The 24,599-nt window shown below is 44.2% G+C and overlaps 1 protein-coding gene across 2 annotated transcripts in view; it reads right to left on the bottom strand.

The window, feature by feature from the left end:
- Positions 1-4,858: 4,858 nt before the first annotated feature.
- Positions 4,859-24,599, bottom strand: part of Fam78b (family with sequence similarity 78 member B) — an 88,205-nt gene continuing 68,464 nt past the window's right edge. Inside the window, exons 2-3 of one of the 2 annotated variants that reach the window (XM_040737779.1) lie at positions 16,381-17,309; positions 4,859-7,900 (exon numbers count right to left, since the gene is read on the bottom strand). In XM_040737779.1, coding sequence (XP_040593713.1) covers positions 16,787-17,309 — 523 coding nt within the window. In that variant the 3' untranslated portion in view covers positions 4,859-7,900; positions 16,381-16,786. Of the gene's footprint in view, positions 7,901-16,218; positions 17,310-24,599 lie in introns of both variants that reach the window. The other variant, XM_005071408.4, reaches the window with a different exon arrangement.

Genomic DNA, 24,599 nt, shown 5'->3' on the forward strand with positions numbered 1-24,599 from the left:
TGGCAGTTGGGTAGAGATAAAGACAAGTTCTGGAATTGGGAGGAGAGAGTACTTATAAACTACATTTTGTCTTAGACGGGACATGAATTTCCAGTTTGGAAACTCCAGTCCCCATGACTTTTAGTATCTCTCGCGTCCTGTTTGCTTGTTCCCGGAGTACTTTCGTCTTCTGCCTCGACCCGTTCTCCATCCTGGAGCTCCTCTGTGCCTGAGAATGAAGCTGTTATCAGTTTCATCTTTGCCTATGCTGTGCTTGCTTTCTAATTTCTCTTGGGATCTTGATCAGAAGGAACCCTAGAGAGGTAGCAAAGACACTTTTGTACATCCCCAAGCTGGCAAGATGATGATAAGGTTGACTTTCCCTGTTGTAGAGCCCCATACTCTGACTTTGGGAAGAAAAGAGCAGACAGCATTTGGCAGCACTGTGAAGATGAAATTTACTTTCATTTTTTTTGTGTATGTCCGTGTGTTTTTTCTCATTTTTTATTTTATTTTTTATTTTTGAGAGTATAATAAGTTTTTGAAGCCTACAATATCTCTCTCAGAGAAGCTAGCTAAATTTCAGGACCCTGTCAGAAAGTAGAATTGGTTTTTCTTCTTAGGATTTGTTTCTTCTAAGCCTGCCCAGATGTAGGGCTGTCTTATTTGGCAGCTTAGATGGATGGACTTGGTACCAGCTGCCATTCAGCATAATATGCCTTTGATGGCTGGAGGAGCAAAGCTGAAGCAGGCTTCTTCTTCAAAAAAAAATACAGTGCATCTTATTGGATATTCTCAGCTGCATTTACTTCTCAGGGAACTGTCACATATGAATGTTCTTTGCTTCACTCTTGGGTGATGTGGAAAGTGCTCAGAGGCTCATAACAAGGACCATGCACTGGTGCTTCCTCAATATATTTAGGGCAATTATGCACATACTTTAGAAAATACCTTGGGAGTGGGCTTGCTTTGAATCCATGTGAATCAGATAATTAGTTCATAGACAGAAAATATATACTGTTTTAATTTTTCCAGCTTGACTAAGGATTGCTTTGGGAATTATGTGTAACATGTTATAAAAACAGCTCCTTTTAATTATATTTATTTGCCTGATGAATCACACAGATGGTAGGTAAGTGGCATTTTGAGATAGCCTGCAGAGCTGCCCCAAAGCTTCACATTTGTCCTGTGTCTTATAATTCATATTGGAATCTCATATCTTGTCTTACCTTATGTTTGCAGGGAGCCCATTGATATTTTACACACCTAATAAAAAACATTTTAGAATGCTAGGCTAGCACTCCACCTACTGAGCTACATCCCTAGCCTGAGTCTCTCAATTCTAGATCTTCTGGAATTGTGTTCTTTATGACTGCATTGGGAAAAGCCACACACTAGAGTCTCAGCAGCCATATTGGGATCCTTGCTCTGACACTCAGAGGATGTGTGACTTTGACAAAGTCACTTTGTCTTTCTTTTAGCTGCAGTAAACAGGGTCTCCATGGGTTGCTGCAGCAGTAAAAGGCCATGAACTTGGCTCTGCTCTGGAATCTGTAGTGTGTAGAGCACAGGCTTCCATGAACTAGGATATCCATGGCTGCATAGAATAAGGGGCTAGAATCATTCAAATAGTAAGTTTATTTGACAACTACTTTTAATAGAATCCAGACAGAATATCACCTGGAATTAACTCTACCAGTTATCCCCCTTCCCTTATCTGCCCTTTCTTCCTCTCCCATACTAGTATATAATTTTCTTATTGTATCGATTTTCTTTTTCTTCCCACTAGAAAGGAGGGTCTTAGAGGGATAGATTCTTTCTACTTACAAGGTAGTCTTATAGAAACGTGGTCCTTTCACTCTGCAGGCCACACTAGGAGTCTTTAATTGTGCAAATGTAGGATCTCTTGGAGAAGGAGAGTATGTGGGGTTGGAAGAATGGGATTAATTTGCCAAAGGAACCTGGGGCATTCTGGGAGTCAAGGAACAACCCCTCAATTAATCTTCACAAGGTTTGAAGTTGGGTTGGACATTAGAGTCTCCCAGAGGCGTGGAACTGGGCTTGGACCCTAGGAAATATGGTGACATCATTGTGTTGGGGAGGGGGAAGGGCTTAAGCTTTTGACCTGATGAAATGAAGTCCTGGTCCTTTGAGAACAGTGACTGGCCTAGTGGTATGCTCAGCTAGTGTCCTGGGCATCCTGTCTGCCACGAACTGCTGTCCTGCTTCAGGCAGTGGGCAGAGAAGGTACAAGTTAGAAGGAACAGCTGACCTGATCTCATGCTTTCTGCTTGTTGTTTTCTTTATCTAGATAGGTTTAAGGTCAAATGGTTTTGGGGAAATGGTGGTGTGTGGGTAAGACACTTCAGAAAGGGATTGATTGTGTTTTCTGCTCTGAGAAGGTAAAATTAATATGTAACATGCTGTATGTGCCCATATTTGTAGCTCAAGATATTTAGGCATGTAATGTCACTCCCTCATGTAGAAAACTCGGTCTTTGAGTGCCCAAGTGTCTTTGAATATATGACAGCTTAGTTTCTTGAAAATCTGAAACATCCATATTCCTTCTCCCAACTCATCACAGTGTTCAACACAATTTTCTCAGTTCTTTTAAAATGGGGAACAAATCCCACTTATCTTTTCAGTTTGCCTCAACTGCTGCTACATTTCTCTAACCCTCTCTTACAGTAGGGCTTTGCATGCATATACACATATACATTCTGCAATGGGGTTCCTAATGGTTGGATCACTATTTAGTGCTTAAAATGAATGAACAAAGAAAAAGTACAAATGTCCTTTAAAATGTGTGTGTGTGTTTGTGTGTGTGTGCTGGGTTAGAAATTGAACCCATGGCCTCATCCTTACCTAGCAAGTGTCCTTTCATGATGGCATACTTCAGACCATGCTTTCTGATAGGGATGATGCAGGTCTCCCTTTTCTAAATTGTCTGTGAAACTGCTTTTGCAGAGTTGAGCATGTGTTGCTCTGCTGGCTTGGAAGGGTGGGGCTATCTTGCCTTAAAAATATAAATGCTTAGAGTGGGTAGTGAAGGCTTACCCTTTAATCCCGTCTTGGGAGGTAGAGGGATGTGGGCCTTGGGCCTCTGAGTTTGAGGCTAGCCTGGTCTACAGGTCTACAGAGTGAGTTCCAGGACAGCCAGGGCTATGCAGAGAAACCCTGTTTTAAGAACAAACCCAACAAATGTTTAAAAACTACTCCCCTCATCCTTTTGAGTTCATAATTTGTGTCTGACAGAGGTATTATAGTGGTGAGTAGAGACTGTTTTTTCTCTCTGTATCTGTGTCTCACTGCTATTTTGATGCATGGGGGAGTGTTCAGGGAGTGGGGAGGAACAGAGAAAGAGAATATTAATTATTGACTTTCAGTCTTCTTAAAACTGCTGGCCTTAGAGAAGGGTCATGCCTCTTGTGGAAAATAACTATGACAGATTTGACTAGAAGAGAGAGAAGCTATTAGCTGAATGGTACCAGCCACTTACCAGCCAGCACTGCAGGAACAAGGTGTAGGTGTGAAGGAACAAAGTTCAGGTGTGCAGGAACCAGGTGCAGGCAGTGGAAAGAGGTAGGAGCTAGGCCTGGTAGAACTGGGAGCTCCATTTCCTTCCCAACTACACTGACTTTTCAGGAACCAATTGTATGTCAAGGCCTCCCTCCCAACTCTGCCCTTCCCACTCTTGCTTAGCGGATATCTGACCTTTAAAAATTCAACTCTCTGAGAGAGAAGGTAACAGTGCAGAAACTTAACTGCTTGCACAAACTCAATTACTCCAAAGTAACTGGGTTTGGGTTAGCTCCTTGGGTGGCAAAAGTTCAGCTAAACAAAGTAGGTGGGGTATCAAAAAAGAGGTGAAAGGGTAAGGTTTAGCTTCTGCATTTCTGGAATATTCTTCCAACTTCTCACTGAAACAAAGACTAGGAGAGTGGTATATGTTGCTTGTATGTTCTCTTCCCCAAATTCATACGCTTAAATCCCAAGCATTAAGGTGATGATGTCAGAGGTGGGGCTTTGGGAGGTGATTAAGCCATGATAATGGAGTACCTGTGAACTGAATTATGAAGTGACCTGAAGGAGCCTGTTCACTCTTCTATGTGAACACAAGAGAAGGCTGTCCATGGACCAGCAACTTAGCAGACCCTAAGAGTGCAGGAAACTTGATCTTGGACTTCCCAACCTCTAGGTATGTGAGAAGTAAATTTGTGTGTGTGTGTGTGTGTGTGTGTGTGTGTGTGTGTGTGTGTAAGTTACCTAGTTAGTGGCATTTTGCTATGGACGCCTCAGCAGATGAAGACAAACAGTGCAGCATCAGGTAGAAGGGGAAATCTCTTTTCCTTGCTCACAATGTCTGTGTTTATTTCTCACTGTAAAACTACTTGGTGAATGGGATTTGGTTGTAGTGTGTGGCCTTCATTGGCAGAGCTTTATTAAACATGCAGAACCTGGTTCTTGTGTCTGTCCTCTGTACATCCCAGAGCTTGTATGTGCCTGGAGTCTTCCCTTGATTTTGTGAAAAATCAGAGACTAAATAACAAACAGAAAAGATTTATTTTACTTATGGGTGTGTGCATTTCCCTCCGTCTCCCCACCTTTCTCTTTTCTTCTTCCCTTCCCCTCCCTCTTTGTGCAAGTGTGCGTATGCATGTGTGCCTGGGTGCCTGTCGAGGTCTGAAAATAGTGTCAGATCCCCTAGAGCTTGAGCTACAGATAGCTGTGGACCACTTGTCATGGGTGCTGGGAACTGAACTCTGGTCCCCTTCAAGAGTAGCAAGTGCTTTTAATCCCTGAGCCATCTCTCCAGCCCTCAAATCTCCCACCTTCTCAGTACTAAATCTTTAAGGACCAAATTAAAGAGAAAATATACTTGTGATTGTTGAATACATACTGTATTTAACTTTTTTTAATCCCAGAGAAGTGAAATGCAACATCCATTTGAGTTTATGTAACATCCAAAGACTGACAACTCAGAATTTCCTAATTAAAGTCATTTTAAGGCACTCTGCAGAGCCAGCTTTCATATCTTCCTTTGTGGCATTATTCTTCAAACTGTAGCAGAATACCTGGCTTCTCTGTCTTCAGTGACACACATACATGCTCATGCTCTTAGCCTCCACGTCTGTCCTTGGACAACACCAAAAACGACACAATTTTAAGGGAGGAAAATACATTTGAGGGGAAGCAAGGAGAGAGCAGAGAGGACATGTACACATAATTTAACTGATAGTCCAGTAACCGAAAAGAGAAGGAGCAGGAAGGAAATGGAACAGGGTGGGGTAGACCAGATGGCTGGTGGCCGGTGAAAAAATAGGCTGCATTTCCCAATGAGGTTTAAATGAATTTAGCTGGTTTCTTTTTAAATTTTTTTATTTTTATTTTTAACGATGGGGCCAATGCATGGGAGGTATTTCAAAATTATGGGATGTGGATGTAGGTAAGTGTGCTTGCTTGTGCTTATGTACTTATGAGCTGAGTTTAAAGATACGTATGGGGGAGGGGAAGCTCTAAAATGCCCCCCTAAGGAAAAAATAATCTCTCTTACTGGCCCACTTCTGCACCTGAAATTCCCAGCATTCAAGCTATTCCTTCAGATTAAGGCATTGTCTATAGCCCCAATTAAAAGGTAAATGTCACTTAAGAAGTGTAACACTCAACTCTTTAGCACCCACTGACTGAACTGTTGCCTATCAGAGAGTAGGACCCTGAGAGATGGGACTTGGTGCAGGACAGTCTGATGAATGGGGCAAGAAGGCATGGTGCTATGAATGCAGGAGAAATCCGCTTGCTCTTGGAACCTGCTTAGATGCTGGAGGTGGGGTAGGAAAATGAACTCTTTCTATGTTGGGGCACTCTCTTGTGCATACAACAGACACTCTCTAACACATCCAACAGTTTTTAGATATTACAACATTCTGCATGGAGCACTACTGTGGAACTCACTTGGGCCTTTGAGGAAATGGGCGCAGGGAATCCACTGAGTGCAAGACCACTCAAGTTCTTGATTATTTTCAGATAAAAGTCTATATTGTAAAGTTGAAGTTCAGCATCTCCATAGATCAATGTAGTTTATATGAAGACAGTTCACACACACACACACACACACACACACACACACACACACATCCCTTCACTTGTATTCATTGTTTGAGAACTTGTCAACATGAGGGGTGAGAAGTCTCCTCTAGTCATCTATGATTTGGATGCCAGAATGGGGGGTTGCTGTCATTACTGTTGGGGGGACAGTCCTTTCCTATTATGAATGACCCTTTCCTGTTATCAGTGGGGCCTTAGGTAATTCATGTTGCTCTGCAGAAACATCCAACTCTTGGGTTATGAAGACTGAAATGAGCCTTGCCTTAAGATTGAGGCATAGCGATAGGAATAACCATGTAACCTTCTAACTCTTGGAGGGAGGCATGTGTGGTGGGGGGAAGTGCAGATGGAAGGTGAACTTGGGCAGGGGATGAGCTTTTGCTTCTAGAGAGGCCAAGTGTAGGCATCAGCTTCGGGTGTGACTCCTAGAACCAGTCACCTCTTTGGGTCTGCTAAGGTTGATAGTACTGATGCGGAAAGTTTAAGGAGAAAAGGGGACTGGAGGAATAGGGACTCCAGAGGAAGCTTGTCCAGAGGAAGAGGTCTTGGAGGTGGGTGGGGATGAAGAAGATAGTAGAAGGGTTTTTTTAATCAACTGCATTTACAAATTAGAATCATCTGGGTTACTAAAAAGACCTCTGCTGCTCAGCCCTTGGAAATTCTGCTATGGATACATGAGGTGGAAACCAGGCAAAGCTCCTGGCATAGATTCTAATGTGTACCTGGTTCCAAGCATTCTACACCACAGCAGACTGAGAAGTCCAGTCTTAACCACCAGTCTGGAGTCAGTTGATTGGTCTTGCATGAGTTTGGGAAGGAATGGAAGGGAAAAAAGTGAAAGAGTAAGGGGCTGGAATACTCTGGGTTTCTGTCTAGCTGGGCCTGTGCTGATTCCTGTGGCTGGACAGATTACTATGAGCTGGTAGTTTCTGATCCAATTTCTGGTTGAAAATTGGTCTGGGGTAGAAGCATTTGGGATCAGGGAGAAGAATTTCCCTCTTTTTCTGTGGCTTCAAAGAGGAATCATTTACTGTGCTCTGTAGAGGCAAACGACAATTTTTGGGCTGATGTTTGAAAGATGGAAGTAGATTTTCTGGTGTATAATAAATACAGATTCCATAAATAAATAGATGAGAATACCAATAAATAAAACAATCACTAAAACAACATATACCACTTTTTCCCTGTTGGGGGAAGTTCTGCTCTCACTCCACTGATCCTGGCGACATAAATGCTGCTCTTGGTCATCTGAAGGCACCAAGTCTGTCCATGGTAGGGCAAACAGTTGCCTTCCAAAGACCTTAGAGGAACCTCAGGGGATGATTGACATCGGCTATCCACATAGAGAAGAGAGAGGGGAATGGGAGATACATATTCTCCCTGTTTCCCACCCAAAAGTGTGGTGTGGGGTGGCAGGCTTGGGAGCCAGGGCTGGGCCGTGTGGGGTCCCTTCAGTCCAGGATGACCAGCCTTGTCCTTGGGAGGCTTCATGTGGAGGGAGGGGATGAGCTGGAGGTGTGGGTGAACTCAATCTTTCCACACCGCAAAAGGTGCAGCAGGCACAACTTCCACTTTAGCAACGCTCCCCCATGAGCCAACCAGCTGGCCTGGCTGGACACACGCGGTGGGAAGAGGAGGTACTGGTCACAGGATGGGAGGGTGGTGAGGAGACAGGCAAGATGGCACGCTTTTTAAATAGGAAATCAGCTGTCCAGGGTGTCAGCTTCCAGAGTCACCAGCCATTGCTCATATCCTTCTCCTCAGTGTCTTGCCATGTGGTTCTGCTTGCTGAGCTTGCTTTGTCCTACTAGGAGACCTGCATGTGGACATAGAAACATGCAAACAGTGTGCATTAAGACAGTGGCCAAGGGAACACCATCCCTTAAAAGCAGATGTTCATAATTCAAGCTTCGTAAGTAGATTTTAAAGGGATAATAACTTAAATTTTGTGCAAAGTTTTGAGCATCTTCAGGCATATTTCCCTACATAGGAGGTTTATAACATTCATCTATTCTTAAAAGATTGAAAACTAAAACAACATGAAGAGATTCCAAGTCATTTTGTTTGTTTAGGTCACTAGGAAAGCACAAAAGGATCTACAGGAATGGGTGGAAATTCAGACACCGCTCCTCAGTATTCCAGGCACAGAGATTTGCAGAAACTGAACCGACTGGAACCAGGATTTCTGTCATTGACTCATGCCAATATTACCAAAGCTCCCTACTTCACTACATATCTATATCATTCAACCTTAAGCTGTCAATCAAATTTTCATTAGGAAGAAAATATATAGCAACTTTCTTTTGTGGGAGCTTGTATATGCTGCTTTATGTAACAGCCGAAGTCCTAAAGAAGTGGGTGAACCCAATTTTAAAAATAAAACAAGGGAACTGGTCTGAGATAAAGTGAAATGTTGTGAATTCTTTTCTTTCTCCTGAATTTTTTATTTGTGTATGTGTGTACATATGTGTGAGAGTTCATGTTTGTGAATGTATGTACATGTGTGTCTGTGAGTATGTGTGTTGTACGTGTGTGGGTGCACATGCATGTGTGTGCACATAAATGTAGAGGTTGGAGGTCTATTTTCAGTGTCTTTCCCAGTAGTTCTACACTATTTTTTTGAGACAGGGTCTCTCTGTTTGAGCCTGGAGCTCGCTAGTCTAACTAAACTGTCTAATCAGCCATCTCTCTCCCTCTCTCTCTCTGTCTCTCTGTCTCTCTCTCCCTCCCTCTCTCCCTCCCTCTCCCTCCCTCCCTCTCCCTCCCTCCCTCCCTCCCTCCCTCCCTCCCTCCCTCCCTCCCTCCCTCCCTCCCTCTCTCTCTCTCTCTCTCTCTCTCTCTCTCTCTCTCTCTCTCTCTCTCCAGGTTTTGGAAGAAGAATCCAAAACATTTATGTTGATGGTTAAATAAACTTGTCTTGATGCTCTGAAATTAGAAGATAAACCCATTTCATATATAAACAGGGACCTGGTCTAAGATGTTTTAGAAAAATCCCCCTGTGAACCCTGTTCACCACAACAGCGGCCATGCTCTTTGGCACCTGTAAATGCCAGTTCCCATTTCTCCAGGAATGTGATTAACCAAGATGGGTCAGAGGTCCTGACTGTGCCAGAGTCTGCCAGCCTTTGATACCTGGCATGGCATAGAACAACAAACATGGTAAGTTGGGGAGAAGGTTGGGTACAAAGTAAGCATATATGAACAGAGGCCTAAGCTGAACTCAGTCTACTTGATGTTCACAGAGCACACCACACAGATGCTCATGAGCAGAAGTCACATCACCAAGAAAACAGCCTTAAGAATCATGTTTTAGCCGGGCATTGGTGGCGCACGCCTTTAATCCCAGCACTCGGGAGGCTGAGGCATGTGGATCTCTGTGAGTTCGAGGCCAGCCTGGTCTACAAAGCGAGTTCCAGGACAGCTTCTAAGACAATACAGAGAAACCTTGTCTTGAAAAACCAAAAAAAATCATGTTTTTATTATTGATATTAGTCCTTATGTCTTTAGTATATTAATTATATGTGTTATATAATAGCGATGCCTTAGACAGCATAATTTTTGTATAGGAAATATTTTAACTGTGTGGTTTACTTTTATCTATTAGTTTTCCTAAGGCAAGACACAAGCAATCCAGAGCTCTCTGTTAAGGGTGCTCTTACAACTTAAACACTTTGTGGGGTGCAGATGGCACTGAGAAGGGGCCGTCTTCTTGTGTCACAGATAAATAAGTGAAGGTCAGTATGACATCAATACAAAATCAGGCCTCGGGAGCTCAGTCCCCTGACTCCTTGGTCCCCTGTATTAATGAATAATATGTTTGGTATATAGAGAACTGGGTAGAAATATCTACTTTACTGAAGACAAAAAGGCAAGATCCTTTTTTTTCTGTAAAAGGCTCATAATTGAACTGATTTTAAAACTGTTTATTCTTTTATATGAAATATCCTATTTTCTTTCTCATGAATGTACTTAAAGAAGAAATACTTTAGTTTTGTTAGTGGCTCTTGGGACTAGGAATTTTTTGACTGTTTAAGAAGATCAATGGAATTCTGTATTTTCTCAGGACAGGGTTTCTCTGTGTAGCTCGGTTGTCCTGGAACTCACTGTGTAGACCACGCTGGCCTTGAACTCGAGAGATTCACCTGCCTCTGCTTCCTGAATGCTGGGATTAAAGGTACACACCACCCTGCCCGGCAAGATCCATGGAATTCTTTAGGTGAGAAAGTCCTTAGTTTTCTGGTGTGTGTGCACATGTGCATGTACATGTGTATGTGCAAGCATAAGGAGGTATGTGTGGGAGCATCTCTATCTCCATTCATCTGATATTCACATGTAAAGCCTTTCCCCCTAATTAATTAGAAGTAATAGCTTTCCATAGTTTCTGATATGTGAGGGAGTGAAGTGGGAAATTACTTAATTGGCTGTCTTGCTTTCAAAGCCCAGTTTAATGAAATAGTTCTCAGCCTGAAGTGCATGTATTATCTTTCCTGTTATTTTTACAATTAACAGTTCATTGGATAATGTTTGTGTGGAATATTCTAATTGGTTTTTAGGGTAGGGGCAAAGGAGATATAGCAGATGGAGAGATAACCCAAATGCTGGGGTATGTACTGGTGGGGCCGCAGGGTCTCTGGGGTTTTCTTTAGGACAGGGTGTTTGAGAAGTCTTGTCCTGTTACTTTATCTCCCCTTAGGGACTAGAGAGGGGTCATAACAGTCCCTCTAAAAAGATAGACTGGTTGATGCATCCATCATGTAGAGAGATGACTCTGAGACACTTTACAAGGGCCTGGGCTACCTCACAATGTACGAGTGCCTTCTACAGCTTCCTATGAACACTGTCCCACTGAGGGCAAGGATTTTGTTTTGCCAAGTATGTAGGAGATTTGTTGTAGAAAGACTTGCTAGCAGAATGGGCATTTGGAAAATTACCGTGATACCTTCCCTCTTTGCTCTTCTGTGTGGAAAGCAGAGAATTAGAGGGAGTTGTGAAGTGGGGCAGAGAGGAAGGGGTTAAGCCAGGCACCGCAGCAAATGCCAAGAAGGCTTACTGTACCATGCAAGCACACAGTGGGTGCCTTCTTATGTCTTCCTCAGATGTACCTTAGCCTGCAACTAGAAAAACACCCTGTCCTTCTTTTTATCTCCTCCTTGCCCCAGTAATGCTGGCCCTCAGCCAGCCCTCAGCCAGCCCAAGATTCAATGATGCTATCATTTAAATATCTCACAGCACTGTCCGTATGCCTCATGATCCCATGTGGCACTGGGCCCTGTTTGTGTCTTGGCTCTGTGTCTCGGTTCTTTCTTTTCTGACATATGTATTTTCCCCATCCCTGGGTATTTCTGAACCAGCACTCAACTGCTTTAAGGACCAACCCACATTTTCTAGGTAAGCTGAAGACAAAGGTGGGTTGAGAGGTGGAAGAGATTCTATGCTTGGCCTCCTGCTGCCTAGAGGCCTGGATCCATATTTGTCTTGGAAAGAAGAGCTGGTAGGTTTTCTCAGAGAACATCCTTCAGCTCAGCTGGGAGAAATAGATAATTTGAGGCATGGGACTGGGACTGGGGAGGCTCAAAGAAAACTATGTAGCTGGTCTAAGAGAGACCATAGAGAAAGGGGTCACTATAGGCAGATGTAGAGAGAAGCCACCATTGCAGGATAGCCTGGGGTGTGTTGTGTTGTATATGTACAGGGTAAGGGGAAGTACTTCTCATTTTATCTGCTTCAAGATTACAGATCTGTAAAGTCACTTGCAAACTGTAAGGTTTAAGCCAAAACTAAAGGGACAGATGGGCCAGTAGAGACCCATGCAAAGATTTGAGATATACATATTTTCCTTCTGTGTCTGCCAAGGGAGCACAGGATGAGGAAAATGCAGCTGTTCCGGGGTGGCTTTTGTGGCTTTCAATCCAGCAAGTTTTGCTGGGATTTTTCCATCTAGCCTTGTCCTGACACTTAGCCACCTGTACCCTCCTAAAGCCCTCTTGGAATTTTAGCTACACCCAGGACCATGTGGTATTCTTCTGTTTTTCTTTTCTGCCCCTACCTGGATATAGGCTTCTCTTAGCCAGGGGGCTAATGCTGGGGAGAGCTGAGAGAACTTCCCAGAGACCAGGCCTTACTTCACCGGGACTGAATGAGGTTTTGGGCTTCCAAATTGATGGATGCTGAAGGTCTGCTAACTAGCTCCAGCCCAGTGTGTCTACTGATATGATAATGTCTTATGCCAAGCAACGCTTAGTTGAGATACTGTCCAGTGTTTCAGAGACCATGCCAATGTCTACTGGGGCTAGTGATTGGCTCTGTTACGGGAGAGCATATAGCTGGCCCAGGGATCGATGATGCCACATCTGTCCACAGGAGTTCCTATAGAAGTGTTTGGGAATGGTTAGATAGCCTTGGCCATCACTGAACTGCCAATTCCCTGGGAAGCCTTCTATAGGCAGATGTCCTACCAGGGAAATGGGGACCAGATGTACTCAAGATCTCAAAAGAAATTAGTGGCAATAAGACTCTGGGGTAAAAATATCTGTGTGCTTGCTCACTGAGCTTGTTCACTCAGCTCCTTTTCTATCCAAGGATCATTTAGGCTTAATTATAGAGTTCAGGCATTCATTGGGTTTTTGATTAATTTTCTTTTCAGCGCGGAAAGTGTGTGAGTGTGGTAGGTCTTTGTGCATGTGCATGTGTGTGCGTGTATGTGTGTGCACGTTTATATCGTTCTTTGCAACTCAGTTGGGAACTGGCTCTAGCGATGTTTAATTGTGCCCTCCACTCTTAACAAGAACATTCAATGTGCCAAGAAGGCCTTGGAAAGTCATTGTTTCCACTGCCTCCGCCCCACGGGCTGCTCCTGCACATGCATTGAGGGACCGCGGGTGGCAGGGCACTGCTCAGCTGGGACCTCGCCTTAGGATGCCTGCTTCCTGCCTGTCTTTGTATTTGTGGTGTTTAAGGGATTCGGAGACCAGGGGAACAGCTTTCCTTACTCCATTAATTACAAGTGACAGCCACCTCCCCCACACCACAGTCCCTGACAGGCATTTTTCTTGGCCAACCTCCCTGGGGATTACAAGGCTCTTTGAGGAAGAAAACAGCTTTCATTCTCTCATTTTTAATGATTCCACTTGGTAGGTAGGGGAGGACTACATGACTGTGCAGGTGACAGTGACCTGCCTTCTCCTTTTCTTTCTTCTCCTTTGTGCTAAGGAGTAAACTAAGGGATAGCACCATACAGAGGGAGAAAATGGGGGTTTGAGTCAAAAGGCCCTTGGCATTTTTTTGTTTGTGTGCCTGTGGATATATCATTTAACCTCTTTGGTCTCAATTTGCTATTTGTAAAATGCAGACAATAACACCACCACCACCATCACCACCACCACCACCACTAAACGACACTTCTGATAAGATGAACTGTGAACGAGAAAACGCATGTAGAGGCCTTTTGTAAAATCTTTTATAAATCATTGCTATTTTATTTTACGATGCAGAGTTGTTTCTTGGACCATGATTTTGGCCTTTGAGGTATCTGTTGCAGGGGTGGGGGGAATCCAAAATGATTCATTGGATGGAAAGCAGAAAGGGGACCAGCCTCCAGCCTCCAGCCTCCCATGTGCTGTGGACTACAGCAACGACCTGATGATGTGGTTGGTATGCATGCAGCAGAGAACAAAGGCTGAGGGTTCAATATCTAAACAGCTGTCACAGACAGGAAGCAATCTGGAATGTTCATTTTTTAACATTATAGTGAAAAGGGTTCTGGACCCAATTGTTTTTCATATCTAGGCTAATTGATTTGTGGGTGAATGATTCTGGGACAATGACAGTGTTTCTGGCTGGAGACAAGGGAAGACCCCAGTCCCAGGTAATGTGCCTGTATTGTAAGCTGGATCTGGGAGACTCAGGCCTTCTCTTGGCCTGTGCCGATTAGATTTGTGATCCTGAATAGATGACCTAATTTAAGGGCCTCAATTTCCTTGGAGATCATAGACTAGAAGATCTCAAAGGTGACCTCAGATTTTAAGGATTTAAAATCTGATGAAATGTTGTTTCAAATATTGGAGTTTAAAACTGTGGTGCCACTAAGAAACAATGAACCCATACAGAATCCAAATGCAGTCTGGAGACCTCCCAATTCACACCAAAGTCACAGAATGAGCCCCTTTGAAATCGATGTTATCTGGTGTCAGACCACCCGTTCTCAAGGGAATGTAGGCCGATGTGAAGATGTAGGTGACCCCAGCAGAGATCTCAAGCTTAATTCTCTCCTGTAAGAGAGCCCTTTGCTTGGTAATATCCTGACTAAGCTAAAAGGCAATGATCCACAGATAGCGAGAAAGGGGGTCATATCCTTGTAAAACAATGATAACTTTAACATAATTGGCTACAGGAAATTGAGTGTTCTGCCAGATTGACTTCAGAACTGAGAGAGTTTACAGAAGTAACAAATGACAATGGTAATGCATATTTGCACAGTGCTTTTACCTTTTATAAGCCCTTTCCCATATTTTTTCTCAATTTTTTATTACATCATTTCCCAGAAAATCACCTGGGGGTAATTTATTTTAAAAATCTGGAGTGATTCTTTTTAAGGAGGAATAAGCCTAGGTAAGCAAATGTTGCATCTTGCTTTGTAAGTATAGACAGCGCTTTGAAAAGCTATATTTTATGTAAAGATAATTGTGTGAGTCACATCTTAATGTTCTAGGGACATTTACAGACTGAAACCTTGTATAGGATTTTTAATATAAACTCTTTCTTATTCATCTGTTGTTACAATTTTAGATGTAAAAAAAAATCAGGTTTTCTTAAAGTGGGACTGCGTGGCTTGCATTGCAAGACCAGCATCCACTGTCCCAAATCTCATAAAAGTGGCATCTAATTCAGTGAGGGAGAGACTGGTGTTTCTGATGTCAGAATGGAAAATAAGCAGCTTTACTCTTCAGCCTGTATCTCTCTCAGATCAGCTCTGCCATGAAAAAGTAGGAAAGCATGGGAAAGGGACAGGGACATCCAAAAGTAATAGCTGAATTATTCTAAATAGAATTATTTCTAGATAGAGTCTTTGCAACTCACCTATGGGCATTGATGTATTGTTATAAATGACTTGCCGTCAATAACTAGTCTACAGGAGAGAAGCTGATGGTTGGGGTGTGAAGTTAGTGCTATATATATAATTGTGAGTAGCATCCTCTGGGACAAGAGCATGAAAGAAATTAGACTACAGTGCATTTTAAACAAAAACAATGAACAAGTCTTCCTGGTTCACATTCTCTGTCCCCAATCTCTGGCAGATTTGGATCAATGACAGGATCTGTATAATGGCTCCAGACTCGGCATCTCTCATCTCTGAAATTAGGCTTGAAGAATTTACTTATTCATTGTGCCACATTATGAGAAATCTGTAGTTTGTTTGCACAGGGAGCTTCTGAACAGGGAAGGCTCTATCTAACAATCTGCACTATTAAAAATAACAAGGAAAACTCTTTGTGTGTGGGGGGGAGGATGATTTATGCTGAAAGGGTTGGAAATATGTAAATACTGGAAACCCTTCGGAGAGTGTTACACTGCCTGACTAAAGGACATTTGGCTTCCCACCTTTATTGACTGGGTCTCAGTAACACAAGTTTGCTCAAGGACTTACAGTGTGCGTACTATGTGTGTTTAAAGGCCATTGATGAATATTCAGGCACTACTGGTAAGATTAGCTGCTATTATCTCTGAATACTGGTGTGTGAGCACACAAGTGCATGCACAGGTGTGTGCATTTCCTGAGCCCAAACAATTCAGAGACTAAAACTTGAAGGTATTGTTCTCATTTGTTGAGATGTTCCCAAACCCCTATATGAATGGGAGGCTATACATCTTTGTAAATTGAAGGCTGGTGAGAAATCTGTAGCTGTAAACGAAGTCACAGATTGAGTCACTAAAAGCTCAGGAGGGACCCAGTGCCATCGTTACTACAGAAAACAGGAACTACATGTCCAGTACTGTGACTAACAACACTTAGCACGAGCCTTCTCTTTGGAAAGAGGGGAGTGGATGGAAGCAGCATGTCTCCACCAGGGCTGCTGACATCAGCACTTTGGACAGTTCCCAGGGCAGCTCTCACTCCGTACACGGGGTTCACACTACCTTTCACGTTTAAGTGTTACTCTCCTTCCAGTGGGTGTGTTGACGATCTGATCATCAACTAATACTTGATATTAATCTGTAGCAACAACTTCGTCTTCTCTCTCCCCATCACCCAACTCCCCAACACCCTCCAGTCACACACATGGGGACTGTCTTACGAACACCTGGTGTGGATGTTTCCACTCGTGCTTCTAATTGGTTGGGAAGCAGCATCCGCCACAGGCACTGTTTAGTTTCATTTACATCCCCTGCTTCTCACAGGAAAGAAATGGTCAATAGTTCAAATAAAAGAATCATCCCGGTCAGCTGCAAAATATGGCTACTTGCATGGTAATCACAGCAAGTCTGTCAAATCAGTGATTTCTTTATTCCTAAGAGGAAGGGGCTTTTCCTAAGGGTTATGGTTCTACCACCAAGGAGCAGCTGTACTCTTCACAAGCAGCTGCAGAGGCTGGCAAACCAAGAGGTCTGCTTTGGCTCAGAAACTCAGTTTGGCTCCTGTCACCCCTGGCAATCCCACTGCGTGTCTCAGTGGCACGTGTTCCACGCACAGTTGGGCAGTCTGCTTCTACTTAGGAGGTATCACAACCAGAGGCGGCCCCCGCTTGGGCCTCCACATGAGGACCTGGGCATCGTTGGCATTGGGCTTCACTAGTGCATTAGGGGGGATGGGTTCCATCCGGCTCAGAATCCGGGGCTGCTCCTGCTGAGTCCTGCCCACGAGCCGCGCCCGCTGCCCCAGCAGCTGGAGAGGGTCCACTTCAATGTCCACTCTCATTCTCCACTTGATGGTCTGCAGAATGATCTTCTCCTTTGTGGTGGTGTTCATGGCCACCAGCCAGGTGGTGAAACTTTGGTCCCTCTTGATTCTTGTGAGAAGTGGCACGTTGCTGTCACTCACTGGCACTGCCCATGTCACACTGGGGTAGAAGTTATCATTCATGCTGACGGAGAACCTGGAGATCTTGTTGGTGGGGCCAACCAGGGTCACAGTCTCTGTGGTGTTCCCGTACCAGGGGTAGCTCACCCCATCTGAGTCACTGATGGCTTTTACTCTCCCTTCCCTCAAGTCAGGCAGCTCCCAGCTTGACCTGGCAAAACAAAGGGGATACACAAGAATAAGCTGAGTGAATTTTCCTTCAAGTTGGGCAGGTGCCCACCACTTAACTATCACAGTCAAGCTGGGAAAAATGGGAAGACGGGAGGGGGAATCTAGGCCAAAAAGTTCTATGCTGGGCTGTATCAGGATTAAATGAGGAAAAAAACACATTACAATGAAAACGCAGTGCCAAAGTAAGTTAAATAAAAGCCTAGCTGACCCGATGGAAAACAAGCCCAAACAGTGATGAGACCACATATAGCTGTCAACTCATCGGAATGATGGTGATGAGCAGTTTAGCGGTAACCCATGGCAGGATGCACCTTTTGGAGGAAGAATGTTTGAATAAGGTTTGACCTCTGGAAGAGGTGATATGAAATTTAATGTATTTGGAAGGATGCAGCAGGAGGAAAGGATAGGAGGGGTAAAAGAAGTGAAGTTCAGCATTATATTAATTTCTTAGAAAAGCCTTAGTAGTAGAATTTCTATTTTACATTGTATCTTTAAATTCTACTATTAAACCAAACGAGCACTCAGAAAACACAGAAAAAGAAAAGCTGTGCTGGAGTACCGGTCACTTTTCCACTAAAGCTAAAATGCTTTGTGGAAATGCTGTAGGCTGGCACGCATGCTCCCTCATACACTGCTCTCCCCTTGGCTTAGTGTCCTGGCTGGAATCTTCTTCATCGCCTGTGTTGTGGCCTTGGCATTCTTAGTACTCTCTGCTCTTCCTGCCCCTCTCCCATCCTTGTACAGAATGACAGAGGAGAACATGTGGCCGTTCTTGGTCCATGTACCTCCTCCCAGGGAATGTTGCTTATAATGATGATAATCATAATGGTCATGACTGACAGTTACAGAACACTTAGCCCACTCCAACCACTGTGTTAAGTACTCTGCTATCGCAGCTCATGTTCAAAAGATTCCATGCTATAACTAGGCTTTACTTCTATTTTTTTTCACACAAGAGGCTTGAAATGTTGGTATGTATCTAGCATCCTACAGATTCTCAGAGGTTAGATTGTTTTACTCTAGAGTCCATGATTTTGACCATTGTACCATACTGCTTCCAAGTATCCATACATGGTAATGGGAGAAGTCAGAGTAAAGGCAACTTATGCTGTGTAATGATCTAACCAACAGTCCTTAGCACAGCCACGGGGAATTTGAATGGACCCTAACAGGGACATTCTACATATTTCTACCCCTGGAACCAGGAATGAAAGCAATGTTTGGTAACAATGCCTATAATTCAATAATTAAAGAATGGTGAATTTTCCATTTATTAGCTAAGAGGTGGTGGTGGCTTTGTCTGATATAAAGTTTTTCCCTTCAGACAGAAGACCCTGCAGGGCTTATTCAAATGGTAGAAAAGGGGGTACATGCTCAAGCTGACGCTGACAATATTTCAGTATCCTCTGCTAGGGAGCATGAAAACACTAACTGCTGCTTCTGGCCACCACCATGGGACTTTCTATGCCAGTCATCCCATCACAAGTGAGGGGAGGGCTGCACTGCCTGGGGAGGAGAGCCCACAGCTGCAAGAAGCTTTTCTCTTGTCTTCGTGTCCTTGCTGACTGTTGAGAATAATTGTAGTGCATTATGGTTGGCAAAAGCTAAGTAACAGAAACTGACCTGATACAAAGTCAGAGTGCTCATCTTACTACTATGCATGTTGGTGTGTTGTGCTGGGTGGAGCTCCCAGATCATTCTGTAGCTGTTGTCCATCCTTCCTTCCTTCCTTCCTTCCTTCCTTCCTTCCTTCCTTCCTTCCTTCCTTCCTTCCTTCCACCTGCCTTCCCACCCACCCTCCTTCCCTCCCTCCCTCCCTTTTTGAGACAGGGTCTCTCTCTCTATAGCCCTAGCTGGCTCAGAACGTGCTATGTAGACCAGGCTGGCTTTGAACTCAGAGATCTGTGTGCTTCTACCTTCCAAATTATGGATTTAAAAATATTCACCATTTAAAAAAACTCACCACTATGCCTGGCATAATTACATTTTCCTCTTTCTTCCCTCTAAAACCTCCCATTTACCTCTACTGGCTCTCTTTGAAATTCATGACCTCTTTTTACAATCAACTGTTGCTACATACATATATATTCCCAGATAATATATAAATATACATATATTGTCACTTCTTATTGTTTAGAAAGGAGTGCATGTTGCTTGAGTGTAATATAATTATGCATGCGTTAGCATGGTAGAGAAACAACTGGCTAATCTGCTTGCTGGGTTCATGAAATGACCACACTGAAGTCACTGTGTCCCAACTAAGGGACCAAGACAATGTCTGTCACTGGACATTATTTCCAAACCTCGCTTTTTATTTTAAGCACTCTGACACTTTCTGAGTAACCAGAGGACAGGTCTTTCCAGTAGCGCTAGGTCAGGCTTGTTCCCCTGCCCTTCTCACAGCCAACTGTGCTGTGCCTAGTCTCGAGAATTCTGTTTCCAGTGGATGAGTTCCTTGTTCCATTACAATTCAAGTGGATGCACTCCTTGTTCCACTACAATACTGAGTTTTTCAGGACTAGGTATCTTGATAGTTAATCAATTCCTTTGTCCATAGCTGAGTTACCATCCACATTTTGCCTTCATCTTCCTGCCTAGAGCCAAGGGCAGAGACCTGAGCCCGCATTCTAGGTCAGTCTGGTTGGGAGACAATAATACCAGGTTTTCTAATGAATGGAGATGGTGTAATGAGGAGCACAAGTGTGCCTGTCTCAGAAACGGAGGTAGAGAGTTGTCTCATAGGATGCTCTGGAATGCCTCAGTGTCTTAAGCTTCTTAGCTACCACATCTCAGCAAGCATGGATCAGGCTGAGTGTAGTCTTGTGCTTGTGACCTTAGGGGGCTATATGTCTGTCTTGATTTGGCTTCTGTTTTAGAGTTGCTTGAGTTCAAAGTGGGATCTCTCCTACTGCCCCATGGAACCAGTATCTACCTTTATCTACAGTATGGAGGGGCCGCTTAATTTAGGAAATAACCAAATTCATTATGACTTAAGTCTAGTGAAGGGGAAGTAGCTCTCTATCAGAAAATTACCATATTTTTATTTATTCTATGAAAATTAGATACTTACTTCCAGACAGTGGCTTGAAAGAGCTTTGCCTATAAAACACTCAACTGGTTTATGTAGAAGAAGAGAGGGCACCAGCAGTGGTTTTCAGAGAGGTCCTTGAGAAGCTCCAACCATGGTAGGCCCTTGGTGGCTGCTAGAGGACTTTTGTGATCTGAAGGCACTTCAGACTCCTCAAGGTCTAAACAGAACGTCCCATCTCCACCGTAGAGCTGGGCCTTTCCCTCTCTGCCACATCCAACCTTCAGGTCAGAAGTGAGGGCCACATTTGACTCTTCCCACCCCTCACATAGACCACCACAGCCACCTTGTGACTTTTGACCCACAAATCACGTGTGGATTTCTTTCTTTTTCTCTACCTGCCCCTCACTGCTTTCGTTTACTCCAAGCCTTTAGCATCTCCTAGATGGTGTCCTGTCATGACCCACCAACTGATCTCTGTATCCAGTGCTGACTTCCCTCTGCCTCATCTTGTAGGCTGCACAAGTTCTCAATTTCTTGGCTCTACACGTAGAATGCTTCTATGAGTCCTTTACATGGAAATCACTGGGTCACTCATAGGATAAAATATGAGTTCTTTACTGGCACAGACCTGGCTCATTGCGATCTGTCCTCTCTGCCCCATGTACCACATTGTTTCTCTTCTTCACCCCATAGTTCTTGACACACCCTTTGCTCACACTGCTCACCCTCCTAATAAAACTCCACTATATCTAACCACTCCCCCTTTGAGAATCACGAGCCACAACAGCAGGATCAATATTTCCACCAATCTATGGGTGTGTTCAGATTGATGAGTGCCAGATTACATCTTAACTTTTAGTTTTTATGCCTCTTTCTTGATTAGATGTCAATGTCCTTGAAATTGTGAATACTTTTGAATCAGTTCTAGTACATGGCTGGCACACAGCTAACACTTAGTATTTCTTGGATGGATCCACCCCCGATTATATGAGCGCCACAAACTGGATTCAGTCTGTTAAACACAGACACAGACACAGACACAGACACAGACACACACACACACACACACACACACACACACACACACGAGAGAGAGAGAGAGAGAGAGAGAGAGAGAGAGAGAGAGAGAGAGACTATGAAGTCAGGAGGAAGGGAGGGAAGTGAAGGTTAGATCTGGGAGGAACTAGGTAGGTCCAGGAGGGAGTAGAAAGGGTGAATATAATCAAAATACATTGTATGCACTTCAAAGAATTAATAAAATACATTTTGAAACCTTAATATTTCTCAAAGGATTGAATATTGTGTTTGCGCCTCATACCTTTATGTGTGGGGCTTGATAGAACTTGTGCACAACAGAATCTGTTATCACAGCGCTACACTTTATATATTTGCTCGCTCCCAAAACCCTAACATCTATTATTCATCTAGAATCTATTATTAGGATAGCTGCACACCTTCCACTGAACGTTATTTGTCTTCGGGGGAGGCAAGCCACATTTCAAATGAGTGAATTAGTAAGCACGAATGTATTTCAGAGACTATTTTTGCCAGCACATAGCAAACATATGAAAATGAGTAGCACAAACTCCCAAGTGCTACTGGTTCCGGATGTGTAGACATCCACAAAGGCAAGAGCTGGGGAGGGGGAGCTTTGCAGAGGAAATGGGTTATGGGAGATAAAGACAGGCATTTTAATCGCAGGTCAAAGTGACACCAAGCATGAGACAGAGTGTCCAGGAAGCAGAAGGGATGACTTGCAGAAGTGAATGTAGGAAAGCGTGAGAATGAAGCAGTGGTTAGGGTGGTCTTGGCTTGATGGGTGTCTTGAATAATGGGCTTTGGCATTCAGACTTCATCCTAGAGGTGAAGGGATTTGCACTGGAGGCTTCTGGCCAGCTATGGTCAGGTTCAAAGGAGAACTTGCTTGTTGTAGGGAGAGAGAGAAAGGATGAACAGGAACATTTGCAACATTGTAGCTAATAGCTATTGGTTTTTGTTTTTGCTTTTTTTTAGGTTTTGTTTGTTTTGAAACAGTCTCATGCAATCCAGGCTAGATGAGAATGAGTTGCGAGTGAGTTGAGGACATCCCTGAACTGTGGATCCCCCTGACTCCTGTCCCAAGCACTTAGATTACACATGCTTACCATCACTAAAGCCTGGCTTACAGAATTCTTATTGGGGCCTTCGCCTAGGCTGGTGGCTGAAGGTAAGGTAGACTCTCTGAGCTTTGGGGACCAATCACAGAGTACAGATACAAGAAAGGGATGCAGCCAAAGTGTCACTCAGCTGAGCCAAGCTTACGTATGTTTATAGCATTCACAGAGGGAGCACGCTTGTGGTCTGTTTCAGACATCCTATCGTCATCCTTGAGCTCACTCGTAATGGGGTTTCAGGCTTTAAAGCTCCCAGCTTCTCCACGGAACAGTGAGACAGGGCCATGCTTGCTGTGACCTTGGCTCAGAATGCAGTGCCAGGGACATGGTGAATCTGTGATACTCTTTGTTTCCTCCCTAGCTTACATCTCTTTCCCAGGGTTCTCTGCTGGTTTTGTCACACCTCTTAACAGGTTAGCTTTGGAAGGCTCGGTTGTTTGTTCTCTTTTATTTTCCATCTTTTTACAGTTTCTTAAGATCTAGCTGACTTCAGGCAAGTCATTCTGTGAGCCTCAGGCTCCTCATGTGTAAAATGGGAAGGAAACAGCTCTGGGCATTCCCTTCATCTGAGAGTTATTGCAAGAATAAAACAAAGTGTTGGTGTATGAGCAAACACTTTGTAAAGCATACCATTCTGTGCCAATATTAGTTATTATCTCACTCTCTGTTTTCCCCCACAACCTTTCTCTTCACTGTGATAAACAGTGCTTTCATTTTAAACAATCAGCCATTGACCCAAAGCTCCCCGCTAATGCACCCGCCAATGGGCCTAATAATGAAAACATCGATTATTGCAACCTTTGTGCTTTCTGTCTCTCTTTTAGAAGAAGTAAATCTCAACCCCATCACTCCTGCTGAACAGCTCATTCAAATGAGCTCTCTCTGAGTGAAGGCGCCGGTGCACTCTGACCTGGTCAGTGTCCCTAGTACGAGCAAGGGACTAGACATAGCAGGCCTTTTCAGAAGGGCCACTCTATACCTCCTAACCCTGGGAGGTAGGGGTGGGGGGGGGTTGGGCGACAGTGTTGGACAGGAAACCTGTTCAAAGTCATCTAGCTAGGGAGGTCAGAACTGTGTGGCAAAACAGAGGTCTGATTCTACATCACCTGCTACCTCACATTGCCTCCTTGGTGTTACATGGCCCTGGACTCCTGAGAAATGACAGTAGTAGTCATGGATGACTTTGTCTCATACACACTGCTATTAAATATTAGCATTAAAATATGAGACATTCTTGTACAGCTACTAGCTAGTCATTCCTCCTCTTCACAGGGCCTTCACCCTGGCTCCCCAGGCTTACCTGAGCCTCCTTAGGTAATTCATTAACTTCAAGGGTTAACACAGGCAGAGCAGAGGACTGCCATCAGCCCGTTCTCCCTGTGGGGCTGATGTCGGCTCTGACATCACCCCATCCTAGCTGGTTGTAACACCCTCACTACTAGTACTGTGCTGAGAGTTTGTGGTCTAACCACCACATTGAGCCTGCTTTGAAGGGATACCAGTTGCTGAGGTAACTGTGCTGAACTTAGATGGGGCGGGTGGAGCTCAGACCTCCACTCCTAATCTCCTTTGGTGGAGCCTGAGGAATTACCATTCTAGAGAAGAGAGCGGCACCTACTCTGAGAACTCAAGCTTTTCTACACCCAGTGCTGAAGAGGGGGAGACATGCTTCCTGCCCAGGAGTCTCAGGGTCTCAGTCATTTCAGGCTCTGTAGCACCTCTCCCTCCGAACTCTGCCCTGACAGGATCTGACCTTAGTTCTTGTCAGGCTTCTGAAGGAAAGGCATGGAGCAGGTGAAAGATTGAGTCAGGGCGGAGGCAGAGGGGGCTGTGGTGGTGGTGGGGGGACCCAGGCCACGGCCCCTTGTGTCTCCTGATGAATCGTAAGTCCCAACTGCCTCTGAGCAGTCACTCGGTTTCCAGCCCTGGCCCTGGCCCTGGCCCATGTCCCAGTTGATGGTTTGCACTGCAACTGCAGAGTAAGTTTTAAAATTAGGATTCCCCTCATTCTGCATTGTTTATGTCAGACTCTGAGAAGCCTGTAAACACTATCCACCCACCTCCTGTTCTGCCTCCCTCCTTTCTG

The sequence above is a fragment of the Mesocricetus auratus genome, unplaced genomic scaffold, assembly GCF_017639785.1.
Source record: "Mesocricetus auratus isolate SY011 unplaced genomic scaffold, BCM_Maur_2.0 Super-Scaffold_100676, whole genome shotgun sequence".
NCBI lineage: Eukaryota > Metazoa > Chordata > Mammalia > Rodentia > Cricetidae > Mesocricetus > Mesocricetus auratus.